The sequence below is a fragment of the Pocillopora verrucosa genome, chromosome 2, assembly GCF_036669915.1.
Source record: "Pocillopora verrucosa isolate sample1 chromosome 2, ASM3666991v2, whole genome shotgun sequence".
NCBI lineage: Eukaryota > Metazoa > Cnidaria > Anthozoa > Scleractinia > Pocilloporidae > Pocillopora > Pocillopora verrucosa.
Window position 1 is genome coordinate 4,931,633 of NC_089313.1, and position 14,050 is coordinate 4,945,682.

Here is a 14,050-nt window from a genome sequence, read left to right on the forward strand (position 1 = left end):
AAAAAGGACCAACAATCTCTCGGGGAAGTTTGGTATTATCAACTGAGTTGATAACGTAAATTGGCCACCATTAAGAGTTTCTGAGCAGACGTTTCAAGGGCTGACGAGGGGCTAGCGCCCGAAACGTTAGCTTTGAAACTATTTACGGTGGCCAATTCACGTTATCAACTCAGTTCATAAAACCAATTACCTTGCTGAACTCTCCCACTGACGCAGTCCCACAGTTTCTTCAGAAACTTACCCCCTTTTATTCAATACCCCTGGGACATTTTTAGAAAGCTCCCGTTGTATCTTCAGAAAGGTACTGATCCTTGCCGAACATATCAGTTAAAGCTAAACTAAACCATGTAGCTTAAGTCAAGAAATTAATATCCTATCTGAGGCGTTAATTTAGTAAACGCGATATTGGCTGAAATAGAACACAATAGGGGGCTTGGGGGATTTTGGACAGGTCTCGAAGAAATTGTTCCTTTTCTATATTGAATTTCGTTTGAGATGTTGCAGGGAGTTCATTTTTAATATCAGTGTTATTAATACTGTAGCAAGTAGCATGACTCAAAAATTCATTCTTCCGGACTTTACAAACCCAGATATTCACCATCCGTTTCTTATCTAGGCCCGTTGTTCATTTTTTCAACTTTCAACCTCGAGGATGTACTAACGTCCATTCCGTCTACTTTCAGATGTAACGTGTCTTTTGAGTCTCTCCTACAGTCTCTCTCTCTCTCAACGTGTCTAAAGCAACCTAATGCCGTGTGTTGTCCTGGACACTATATATTGGCTTACATGAACGAAAAATTAGTTGCAAGTCAGCCGGCGAGTTGACCTAGATTTCCGGTTGATTCCAGATTCTTTTGCAGTTGGCTTTGCGATGAGCTCAGCTAAGGCGGTTAACGCCGAAGGTTATTTGGATACCTCTACAAATGAATCATTCAGCGAAGATGAATTTAAGGGGATCAAAGATATGTAAGTAAAGATAGCTAATTCGTAACTAAACGACTAAGATTAAAAGCAATTCGATCATGTATCGGTCAAAATGATACCTACCGAGTGATGGTTATGAGATCGATTGAGGGGATTACAGGCTGTTTTCCAAGCGGGTAGACCAAGGAGTGATTGATGCACAGGATTCCCATAGTAGTGGTGTGTCTGCACTACGGGTCTAAGAAAATTCTGCTGTTTCTGTTCTTGGAGTTATTCTTGTTATGTAACACACGCAGAATACCTCGCAAATTTTCACCTGACTATGCTTTTGAAGTTTGCATTTATCCACAAATAAAAGTCAAGGACACAAATAAAATACCCCTGGCTCATGTTGACAAAACATAATTGAGTCCTTTTCAATGGGATGTTGTAAAACTGGTATCACAGCAGCCAGTCACAATAACTGAAAATATCTTAGAAGAAAGAAGATCCTAGAATAAAATGGGGGGGGGGGGGGACCAAAACATGAGCAAAACATGGCATGACCCTCAGCCCCTTCCCCCCCCCCCCACACACTCAGTCAATATGTACATAAACTGTATTACATGGGAAAGGAAATATTATTCTTTAAAGAAATGTTTTTGAGTGATATAGTTGTGATAATATTGCACACTTTTTGTAGCTTTGGTGGAATAACAATCAACACAGATGTGGAGAAGTGTGAAAGTAATGAAGACTTTGAAAGAAAACTTGCTTGTAAGTTCATTATTTCTGAAGGATTGTATTTATTTAGTTCAGTGAATTGATTATTAATTTCAATTGGTTTCAACTTCATTTTAGTATCACTGGAAAAATTCAAGCAGTGTGGTATTAGGGGAGTTTGGCTTAGAATATCAATAGAGAATTCCACTTTTATTCCAATTGCTGTAAAAGTGAGTCATAATGTCCATAATTATATAGTATTAAATGTAAAGAATGAAGAACAGGAGTTTCCTTAACATTTTCGTTAAGTATCTGCTAACGATGTAATAATAATGGGCTATGCCTGAGAAGGGGCCGTAAGCCAAACCCAAACACTAGAACCTGTTTGCCAGCTAAACAGAGGATGGTGAGAGGTATTAGAAGCAAGGATAGATCAACAGAGAGCACCTGTTATTGAGACACCAACATGACAACCAGCTCCCAGTTGGCTTGTTAGCTTAGTTGGTAGAGCACTGCACAGGTATCACAGAGGTCATGGGTTCAAATCCTGTACAGACCTGAATTTTTCCAGGCCATATTTTCACTACTGCTTAAAATAGTGTTCATTGCGAAGATTGCTTTCATATTCATGTATTAGAGCATAGTTCACATATTAAAAGTTATTGATTTATCACCCCACAGGTTTATTGTGAACCTAAATAAAGACCCACTCCTAGTTGGCTTGTTATTTCAGTTGGTATAGCACTGCATGGGTATCTGAGAGGTTATGGATTCAAATCCTATACAGCCCTGAAGTATTTTCAGGCCTTATTCTCATATTCATGAGATCTCTGTGTTAAACAATTGTCATACATGCAGAAAAATTCAGGCAATTGCACGTCAAGGGTATGAACTTGATTAAATCAGGGGGGAATATAATCTGCAATGGACTAACACTGCATCTAGAAGCAGTAGCAGTACATCTTGTCTCTTCATGTCTCTGAAACTGTATTTGGCTGAGGAAGAATGAGTAGGTTGGCTTAGGTTTATAATTCACCTGTCACTTTACCTTTGAGCCACCAGTTCCAAATGCCTCTATTTGAGCTAGAGTGGACTCATTTCCAACCTGATCTACTGCAAACCAATTAACTAGCTTTTAGTGGTAGTTTGCAGCCTTTCCTTATCCCTGGACAGTTCAGAAAGCCACAAAATTCTAGAACAAACATTTGTCTTCCAATTTAAATTATCAATTCAGTTGATAATACAAAATTGACTGGTTAGCTTTAAGTGTGTTATTATTACAAACATAATAAATTGTTTGTGTTTGTTTTTTTTTCCAAGCATGGTTTCCAATTTCACCATACTTATCCAACCTACATTGTTTTAACTCACTGGCTTCCCAAAGATGAACCAAACACTCTGCCAACCTTTGCCACAAGCTACCTTGGTATGTCTTGTGCTCTTTTTTGTTTGTTCATTGTACAAGTTTTGTAATTTGTCAGCCGTAGGGAATTTTGTTTTCAAAAATGCTGAACTGGACCTTTTATGAGACTAGAGAAAGACTAAATTCAATCAGTGGGAATTGTGTACCCTGCATTTTGCTGCAAAAAAGCATATGACTTGCTATAGAATGTATCTATATATTAATGCAACACATTATTTTATATATCTGTTATTTATATTGTTATCTTTTACTACCTCTGAAGGAACCTAAGCTTACAAGCCTTTTTGGTTTTCATGAGGTTTCCTCACCATTAATCTTCTTTTCCTTTTCTTTATCAATTGTTGTAAATTGTAGTAATGTTATAATGGCAATTAACATCTTAACTCTAGAGACAATGCTGGTGCCAGTCTGTAAGGTGTCTAGTTAATACTTTTACCTCCAGGAGTGATCAATGAATACATTCTCCATTAAGTTTTAATACATTTTTAGGCCGGTAGGTAACATGAATTAAGAAATTATCAATTGATCCAACACCAAATAATCAGCACTGCTAATGAAGAAATATGTGGTCATTTGTTGGGAAAATGAGTTCTCAAATCTTGGGACTAACAGGGTTGAAAGAGAGTTGACTTTATGTTCATAATGACATATTTGCTTTTGTTGAAATAGCTAACAGTCTTTTTTATTCTTGAAAGTTAAATTACTCTGTTGTCAAGCAGACACAGTGGATGAGTAGAAGATTAGACCAGTATCTTGTTGATTTTCAGGAGCTGGTGGGCTTGTAATCAATGAAAAGAACCAGGTATTAGCTGTCTGTGAGAGATACAGTAGAAAAAAGCATTGGAAACTTCCTGGAGGCATGGTAGACAGAAGTAAATATTAACCATACCTATTTTCTATAAATACACTGTAAAAGATTGTATCAGCCACTTACAATAAAATTTATTTTATGAATTCATGCACCAGAACTAAGAGGTTTTTAGGTATTTTGATCCTGCATTGATGGTAAAAATTCTGTAATGTGGGAGTTAGGAATCAAATACTAAATTTTCCATCATTTTTAATACTTCCATGGGGAAGCTTGTTATGTTATCAAATGTTGCTCTTTTAATTGGTTCCTTCTGATGCCCAATTGGAGGACAGATGCATCAATGTCATCACCATTTGCAATGTTTTGCTCTGTTTTCATATTAATGAATAGATTCCATGTTGCTGTGGGACTGAACAGTAATAGATCACAGACACCCACCAACATGGAATCTATCTGCTATGGTAATGTGACAATCTGTAATACCAATGTAATGCAATTCCTTTCTCAGGTGAAGATATTGTTGAAGCTGTTACGAGGGAAGTGTTGGAGGAAACTGGTATTCAGACCACTTTCATTTCTCTTGTTTGTTTTCGTCACATGCTCAACTTCCGTTTTGGCTGTTCAGATATCTACTTCATATGTCTTCTGAAACCTTTAACTCATGAGATAACAAGGGATACAAAAGAGATTGCCGATGCCCAATGGATGGAGGTAATTACATCATGCAAAAACACTGTGGCTCATTTGAACATACTATTGTCAAGCTTGTTGTCATTGCTTTCAAACTACACCTGACTCTAGGTTAACCCTTTAACTCCCATGAGTGACTAAAAGAGATTTCTCATTACAATATGAAGACAATATCAAGCAGAAAAGTGATAAGAGTAAAAAATAAAATTTCAATCAGGAAATAATTAGTTGATCTAATACCAAATTCACTTAACTAACATCATGAGAAGTGTAAGGCCAGATGGTAGGAAGAATTACTAAATTAAATGAGATCTAGAAGTGAAAGGGCTAAAGTATCAAGTTTAAATGAACAACTGTATGCCATGGGATACAAAATTCTAATGCTGGTAACATTTTACAAAGTATATGCAAAGTCACAAGTGTGTGAGGAAAAAGCTCTGTGAGAACAGTGAAGCTTGTAACCAAAACAGCTGCTGTTTGTCAGTTGAACTTATTTGGTCCCACCATTCAATTTGAATTCTAGGATGTCGTACTTGTATAGCCAGATTATTTATTTGAATTCAAAATGGCAGCAGCCTTTGTCAAATTTATACCAGATTTTAACAGGGTTTTGAGACTGTTCCAGGAGTTTAGTTTGTTAAACGAAGCACGATTGTAAACCGTGTGGGAGGGGTGGGGGAGAGAACAACCTAGGAAAGTTTGGGTCTGGTAATCAAAAAGACAGATTGAGCATGAAACTGAAAGTCTTGTTGATAACAAAGGATACTCCCACCATACACATCACTCAGACTAATTCACAGTTGCTTACTCTTTTCTTGTAGCTAGATGAATATATAGCAAGTCCTCTGGTGAATGATTCAAATCGCTTCATTGCATTGGCCTACAAGAATAATTTTCAGAACAATGACAGTATAGTAAAGATTGAAACGGAGCAAATTCAAGTTCACAAAACAGTTGGAACATTCTTCACACTTAATTTTTATAATGATAAAGACCACAATAGAGATGACAGCACCTAGAATACATCTTTTCATGATATGAAGTTTGAGATATTATTCGAACATATGTAGAATCTTTATTACAGTAACATCCATTGATATATACAACACAAGTGAATAGTCCTTTGTGCAGGCTGATTGGCTTGTTCGAAGGTGAAGAGGACGCGCGTTTCTCTACCTGCAGGAAGATTTGAGACGAGTTGGGGAGAGGTTTGCAAGGGGTCTGGCACTGATAGTGCTAATATTACCTGATTCCATGCAGACCTCTCACCGGCTCACGTTGCTCAAGGCCCCATACTTACTTTCCCACGGTTGAAGAAACGCTCGTGCTGAGGCTCTGACAATGAGCAATAAAACTACCCTCAGAAATTATGATACATACTTAGAAAAATACACTTTGGTCTTATTGGACAAAATTTGTTGTCTTCGATTGAATTAAATATGACAACATTTTTTAATGTCACTATACAACGTGAAGTACTGGTTTTAGATAGTTACTAGTCTTGCAACACTTCCGAGCTTATTTAGGCTTTAGTTCGGAAAATGATAATTCTGTCTTTTCTGAATCAAAGTTTACACCTTACTCCCCGCCCCCTCCACCCCCAGATCATCAAAACCTCTCGGCCTCGGCCCCGCCCCCTCCCTGATAATACACCGCTCTCTGTACATACTTTTCTGACAATACTTCTCCGCTTCATTTCTTCCCCGACCTCACGTTTCCTTTTCTAAAAGCATTTCTTTTTTTCTCTAAAAAAATGTTTATTATAAAAATTACGATATCAAATGTTAAAAACCTGACGCCTCTTATCAGTTTTTTGGTCAAGTCTTACCCGAGAGACTGAATAAGCACGTGCGCTGCTTACAACTCATTTGCATTTTACGGTTCCTCGTGGTATGGACTGCATCACTTCACTGGAGGAACTAGGAAAAATCTTCAACTAATCAAGGCTGTCGTGCAAATATGTCCGAAAACAGCGAGGAGTTGTTCGCTACTGCACCTCTTGTAGGACAAGTCAGGATACGGTAAGATGTAGAAAGAGTTGAAATTTTTAGACAGATTACAACGGTGCTCTTCATTAAGTTGGGAACATTAAAGTTCACTTCAGAGAAACAAGACAGAACTGTCCTTGAACCGAATCAAGGACAAGCTATTTTTGAGGAATTTTCATTATCAGTCCGCTCAATTCAAAAAGAGGTTCAGAGAGGAAGGGTATTCTTTTCCTCTAGGTGAATTCAAACCGAGTTAAAATATGGCAGATTGAGAGGCATAATCGCTGGACAGGTGTTAAAGACATTCAGAATAAATTTTGGCTGCCACTGGCAGGAAACATCAAAACTCTTTCCTTGGATGGAAATTTTTGCACTTGATGTTAAATTACGAAAAGTAATTGCTAAAGTTTTTACCCTTACAGACGAGCCGCGATGAAGAAAGATTTAAATGAAGCATAGGAGTTGACAGAAATGAAACTATTAAAGAAGAAACTTGTCAAGGTAAGCTTTAAAAATCATTTTGTTTAAAATAGGTTCATGTTGTACACATGTGGCTGCTACTTCAATTAAGGAGAAATTTGTGTTTATTATTCAAACCGGAATATCCAGCATAAGAACGTGTACGCTTTCATAAGGCGATTGAAATTTTTCCAGTGAAATTTTATCTAACAAACTTTAAGCAACGAGGTGTTTTGGCAAGATTTCCTTTTAATCCATGCTCAATATCTATACTGCTCTTTCCTCAAATGGCGACGCATTATGTTATCTTCGGGACTCGGGGTTTTTTTTTTACAATAGTATGGGGTTTAAAATCTTTCCCTCGAGAAATCGGTTTGTAAGAGGTGTTGTAAAATTCTTTCAGCATTCCCAACATGCAACATACTTCCCAAGTGTGGAGGATAACAAAAGCTATCTGACAAAAAAAAATTTCGTGTGTAAACTAAGCCTAGTTTAGGTTCATAAATCGACTTTCGAGTAGGTAGGGTTGACCTATAAAAAAATTTCGAGTAGTTAAAAATATGGATGCGAACCTCAAAAAATATGCTCTAGTTAAGGGTAATTTATATTATACCTATGGAAAGACACAGCTTACAATGTTTTTTCGATTGCATTTTAAGACTTTTGTGGAGTCTTACCGCCAACAAAGAATGATCGGAATTCGAACAAAAAGCTGACAGAGAATTTGAAATAAGTGTAGCTTACATAGCAGCGTGTAATTTATCCACCTTTGTTCCCGAACAATATTTTCTTTTTTTCAGTTGACAATTCTGGAGGCGTGTTTGAATTTGGTGGCGTAATTAAGCACCTTTTGATTTTGAAAATGCGAAAGTTTCGTTGAAAGAGTATTTTTTATTTATGAGAATTTTCATCGGCGAGAAACACTCAAATGCAGTAGGATTCCTTAAGTTTTAAAGTTGACACACTGAACATTTTTTTTTTCTTCAATTTTTACAGTCGAACAATGTGCAATATGATCAGTAATAATTTTTTTATGTGTAGGTAATACACGTCATTACAGAAAAAAAGAACAGTCTCACCCTACTTTGGGGTTTATCTTGATCAGTGCGTCGTCAACATAAAATATTTTAATCAATATATTTGAAGGAGGAAAAAATCCTTGATCTCAAATTGAAGCTGAAATTTTAATGTACTATGATCAGCTGATGATATCTTCTTTGAATAGCAGAGAAGTAACACGCAGAGAGTCAACATGTTAAAATATTTTTCGCCCATGCATGGGACAGTTTTATCGAAGTGATCAAAAATTTTTAACGATAAAACAAGAGGGTCAAAGCGGAATGCGCTTTTTCGCATAATTATTCTTAGGCAAATTTGATTTTTTTCGATACTGTTTAACATTCTTGTTTGTTTTCTATTGCAGCTGGCTCGTTTGCCTTGGTTGAAGTGGACCACAAGCATTGTGAGAGAAGACGAGACTGAAATCGTCCGTGATGAAAATTCATATGTGGAAAAAAGAAAGTTCTAAATTGATATAAGAGGTAAAAAAACTGTAACACTGTAACATAAGACACTAACATAACTGTAACACAAGACACCAACTCCTTTCACATCCGTTCAGAGCTAAAATTTTGCTCGGAAACTGGTTCATGATTTCGGTGTCTAAATTAAAAAAAAGGAAAACAGCTTTCAAATCACGCTTGGTAGTATGAGATTGTCTAACGATGAAAAAATTTCTCGTCTCATCGTAAGGTGCAAACGTTAAGGATATCACAAGCAGATTTAGTTAACGATTTAGATATCTTTTGTTAAAAGGAGTAGCTTCAATTTAAGTTGATATTACAACTGGTACGCTGAAGAACTTGAAATGGATGATGCTATAAAAGTATTTTTTAACTTTTTGGCGATAATTTTTCATTCAAATTATTCCATACTTAATTCTACTAATTGCGAGTAGTTTGTGGTGTTTAGATTAAGTCAATTTTTTTTCGTATTTGATTTGATTTCTTTTTTTTTTCTGAGATTGTTTCTATTTCAAGAATACCATAGTTCATACTAACTTTCATGATCAAACTTATTTGGCAACTAATTTTGTCTTACTTTTAAAATCAATATTCTCTTGTTGGCTAGACTACCGTTAATCATTCATTGCGTTTGTACCATGTTTTATCATGCTTGTCAAATGTTGTAAACGCTTTTCGACTTGTTGTGGAAATTAAATTTTAAATAAAACAAATAAAAATATCAATTATATATATTGTCTCTTCCTTTCCTTTATTGTGTTTCAGTTAGGAGTACAAATAAACAAACAATTTGCACTTTTAAAAGGGTCTGGTAACAAGTCAAAACATAGGCTATCTCTTTTAATTTTTTTTGCAAATGGAGGGTTACCGAAAGGAAAAAAATTCTGTAGATTTGAACAACGTTCAATGTTAAAAAAATAAAACATATCTTTGACTCCTAATGGAATAAAACCGTTGGCGCGGTGCAAAATTTTTCCCGCCAAAAGACTTAGTATATTTTTTAATCAACATTAAATACAGATCGAAAGCGCAGACTTTTTCCTATGAGTAGCGTTTTCCGGAAGACTAATTTTTTTTTGCCCCAGTTATCCGGAGAAAACATTTTTTTCTTTCATAATTATAGGCTGCCCTTTTAAAAGCACAAACTCTCTATCTAATTTCTCGCTCAATAGATTTCTTGGATGATGATGAACGGAGGTATCTATGTGGGACGTTTAAAAAACTTTATTTAACTCGATAACATTCTTCAATCATCTTTTCTTGAATCTTCTGGGATCAGTTTTAGAACCTGTAAGAAAAAAAAGAAATAATTCTTTAAAAGGTGGTGGAGCATCCAGCATCCAGCATCCAGCATCCATCGTGCATCTACCTAACAAAAATCTACCTCTCCAAAAATCAAAGAAATCCTAACTAATGCCCCATTCACATCAAAGCTCAAACGTGCTTTACAGCTATTTTGTTGGACATGGTTTTTTTTTTTTCATAAAACATGTTAAATGGATGTTTGTCGAATTCAAATGCAGCACATTAAAATTGCAAGTTGACAATTCAATTACTTGATCCCTATGGAAAATTAAGTCTTTCAGTTCTGTTTCTGGTTTTCATTCAGTTACATTCGGTTTAACTAAACGTGTTTTGCTCCTGAAAGCTTTGTACCCACAATTATGAAATATATCTGCGCTAGTTAGATCAAGCCGAGTTAAATTTCTGGAATGTGCAAATTTCGCATTTTAACCTTAAACTTCTAAGATCTGATTGTTAATTCTCCCCACTAGCTGCTACACATTTCCTTGTGAATTGGTTACGAGAATTTGGTGTTAGATCAAGATAACTTCTACCTATGGATATCGTAGGGAGAAGTCACATGCTTATCACTTGTGGGAGATAAAAGGTTAAATCCAAACAGTTATCCTCAACTTCGTCAGATCTGAGATTTTTCAAATTTTTTTTTATTACCAACAAGACTGCGTATTGAATCATATGATAGGTAATTCCAGATAGGATGGTTTTTAGAGCGATTTTCAATCGAGTGTCGAAAATAGTCCCAGATTACGTTGGTTTTGCTTTACTTTGCTCTGTGATTGGTGCAGAAAACTCGCACGACCCTCTCAACCAATTAAATGTAAAATTAAAACCGGTTGTGACTTGGACTACCACGCTTTAAGCAATTTACTTGTTCTCGCTTTGACTTCTCATTTTGTGATCATTTGCATCGTTCTGATTGTTGTTATTACTTTGATTTAAAAAAACTCATCGGAAAAGCACTCTGAAATTCTTTCTCTCTAATCCTTGACACAATCATCACTTCATATTCTACTCTTTATCACACTCAAAGTTGATCCTCTGCAATTTTCGTATCCATGGTCGTTAGAGGTTTACTCTTGTCTTTGCCGTGTCGAGGTAAATTTCGAAATGCGCCTTTTCTCTGCTGGTTAACGAGACCACGTAATAGTCTGCAGAGGCCACAAGTGACAGCTAGAAATCAATGGCGTCCTCTAGCTGAGACCTTGTGTGCACAGACACACGAAGAGTACTAACTAATGGTTTTCAATTGAGCGTCTCAAGTTGTTCTAGATTACGTGGGTTTTGCTCTTCTTTGGTAAACTCGCGACCAATCAGATTCCAAACTAAAACCATTGCGACTTATTCACCTCCGTTTACCCGCGCTTCCTACAGTTTGTTTTAACTTAAAGTTCTCATTTGTTCATTGTGATATTTACCTTTTCTCTTAGTTACTGTTATGATTACCTATTCTTGGCTCAACAACACTCAATCGAAATTAGCAAAATGATGATAAGATCATGTTTCTTCCGAAACATCGTAATTTTAAGGTGAGTTCTACTAGTTTACGAATTTTGGTCTCTCCTTGATTAAAACTGTTGCTTATAAATTGATCATAATAATAAATGAACCAAGTTGTAATAACCCTTTCACTCCCAAAATCTCATTAGTAAATCTCCTTACTGCCTGCCATACAATTAATTTCATCTTAAAGGGGTAAGTTCTTAAAGCAATAATGAACATGAAAAATTACGCACTTCTGATTGGCTGAAAACAGGTGCTTTTTCTTGTAACACGAATACAAATTACAAATACCGCGCGCTGTCGAGATTTCGTCTGCCCTGACTTAGTCTTTCTGTGATACTTTTTTATATTAACCTAAGAAAAAAATCACAATTTCCTCGATTCCGATTGGTTGAAAAAACTTCTATTTTCCACGAATTCACTAGCCAAGTTATAATCAGACAGTTTGTTATCGGACAATTCAATAAGCCAAAGTTGTAGCTAAAATCAACCAATCAAAACCTTAGTTTCACCATAAATTTTTCAGTCTTTAAAGCAAAGGAAGGAGGAGCGGGCTCATATTCCCGAACAGCGGTTGGTAATCGAGCCTAACGTGCCATGATTCTGTTCATAGATCAGTGTTTTTCTGAATTTTTATTTTCCTCGAGGGTGTCATCTGTTCTAATGCAATAGAGTGTCAAAATCAGGTGTAAACTATCATCAAAAACGTGCACACACACTCTTACTCTGGTCTTTCAAACCACGATTAAACTAATCCTGAATTTTTTTCCCACAAAGCCTAACACTTTTCAGTTTCACTGTTTGTTATACGACCGGTTCTGCGTTGGACCAATCTCAAACGCAGAAACAAGGGGAGGGGGGATAAGTTTCTAGAGAAACTGTGGTGCTGTGTCAATGGAGGGAATAACAAGACAATTTGGTTTTATGAACTGAGTTGATGATGTAAATTGGTCACTGTTAAGATATTGTGATGAAGACAGAATTTCTCCTTACGATATCAATACATTATCAAGCAAATAGGTGATGAGAATAAAAAAATATAAATTAGGGGATTATTAATTGATCAAATTTCAAATATCCCAAATTAACATCGTAGAAAATTTTATGGCAGACAGTAAGGAGAATTACTGATGAGATCTTGGGACTGAAAGGGATTGATAAGTTGTTGCCTGAAAGCTATTCGTCTCCGTCCTCTTCAGGACAGATTAGGCAGAAAGAGTCGACAATAAGAATAAGCTGAAGCTCAAGAAAAGCAAAAGATTATTGATAACTTATTTCGAAGTGAGGAAGAGCGAAATTGGATAACTTACATAAGCTCGAGGAAGACTAAACGTCTGTCGCTTCACAACTTGACTCATTCAGCTTAACTCGCCGTTGTTGGCTGTAGCTCTTGTGTGGGGACAGTTGCACACCGAAAAAAACATTTAAGGCCACCTGGGCCACGATTTGTTTAACAAAAAAACTGTAAATTAAAGCAAGAAGCTTTAAACCGAGCTGGCTAGCGAAGTTTTGAGCACCACGTGTGTTCAAAGATCCTGACATAACAAAGATGAATATCGAATAAGAGTAAATATATTTGCAATGCAAATCAACATCTCGTGAGCCTCACAATTAGTATTCAAAATGATACTGTGTGGAGGAGTATAACGCTAATTTTTTTTGTTTAGAAATAACAAGTGCCTAAGTTTCGGAACTCACTTTTTTGACAAACAACTCAAGTTGACGGCCGGATTTTCAAGACAGCTGAGAGAATCGCTTTTTAAGAAATAATTGGGAATATTCTATACTTTTATCAAGAAAATGAACAAACATTTGTGTTGGTGCCGATCCATTAAGGAATTGAGGTATGAAAGGATGAAAGAGACGAAAGGGAGAATGAAAAAAAAAGCGAATGAGATAGGATGACGAGGACTAAGACCCAGCTTGGCCATGAAGAGGTTCGTGTACACGTGACATCTACGTGTCTTGTGAATGATACAAATCTGTCTTAAATCCTGCGCTAAAAAGTTACGTTTTAAAATAGGAAATATTTCACTCCAGTTAACGAGATCGACGACCGAAAGGAAACTGAAAAAAAAAACAAACAAAACGGCCAGCGCTCGTTGACCCCTCTCTCGTTCGAAGTTAATGAACTGTTTACAGATCACGAAGTGATGTGGAAAGGTGGCGCAAACCAAGCCAGTCATGTTGACCAAGGTCACAAATGGAGATCCCTTCAATCCACACTGCTCACGTGTTGAAAGGATTAATTTACCTCATTTCCGTAACTTTGTCTCGTAAAAGATAATCCGCTGGTTTTTTTAAAGACCTTGAATGTCCTTGTTCCATGGGAAGAAACAAATTAACCTCATTTCATCAACCATGTTTTTTTTTCCGAGGGAAATAAATGATTATAATATTTTTCGTGATAGTGATTTTTGTGATTTTTGTGCTTCCTAAAATTTCCAAAGCGAATCAAGTCAAATGAATGGAGTGATATCTGCCAGAAAAAAATATTCAAACTGTCAGCAATCACTTCGCTTATGTTGATGAGTGAATGATGTTCAGCTTTGTCACCGTTGCATTCATGTGTAGGAATGATCCTAACTGAATTTGTTTTGACAGAAAACTTTGGACTGTTATGCATGCTTTCTTTTAGGTGAACAATATCACTGAAGGTCTGTATATTATTGCATTCTTTTCATTCCATGTCATAAGGGATACCCGCTGTGTGCAAAATTGCAAT

The 14,050-nt window shown here is 36.3% G+C and overlaps 1 protein-coding gene across 1 annotated transcript; it reads left to right on the top strand.

Annotated features, from left to right (window-relative positions):
* Nucleotides 1–843: 843 nt before the first annotated feature.
* LOC131776026 (uncharacterized) lies at nucleotides 844–9,121 on the top strand. The gene is made up of 9 exons (XM_059092160.2): nucleotides 844–966; nucleotides 1,607–1,680; nucleotides 1,765–1,856; nucleotides 2,947–3,052; nucleotides 3,817–3,921; nucleotides 4,369–4,571; nucleotides 5,372–6,571; nucleotides 6,961–7,039; nucleotides 8,421–9,121. Exons 1-7 carry the CDS (start codon nucleotides 872–874, stop codon nucleotides 5,567–5,569), a joined length of 873 nt encoding a protein of 290 aa, XP_058948143.2. The 5' UTR covers nucleotides 844–871; the 3' UTR covers nucleotides 5,570–6,571; nucleotides 6,961–7,039; nucleotides 8,421–9,121.
* The last annotated feature ends 4,929 nt before the right edge of the window (nucleotides 9,122–14,050 follow it).

Coding starts and splice junctions, on each gene's coding strand:
- LOC131776026 (XM_059092160.2), top strand. CDS start 872: ATGAGCTCAGCTAAGGCGGTTAACGCCGAAGGTTATTTGGATACCTCT. Junction 967..1,606: donor TTTAAGGGGATCAAAGATAT/GTAAGTAAAGAT, acceptor CACTTTTTGTAG/CTTTGGTGGAATAACAATCA. Junction 1,857..2,946: donor TTATTCCAATTGCTGTAAAA/GTGAGTCATAAT, acceptor TTTTTTTCCAAG/CATGGTTTCCAATTTCACCA.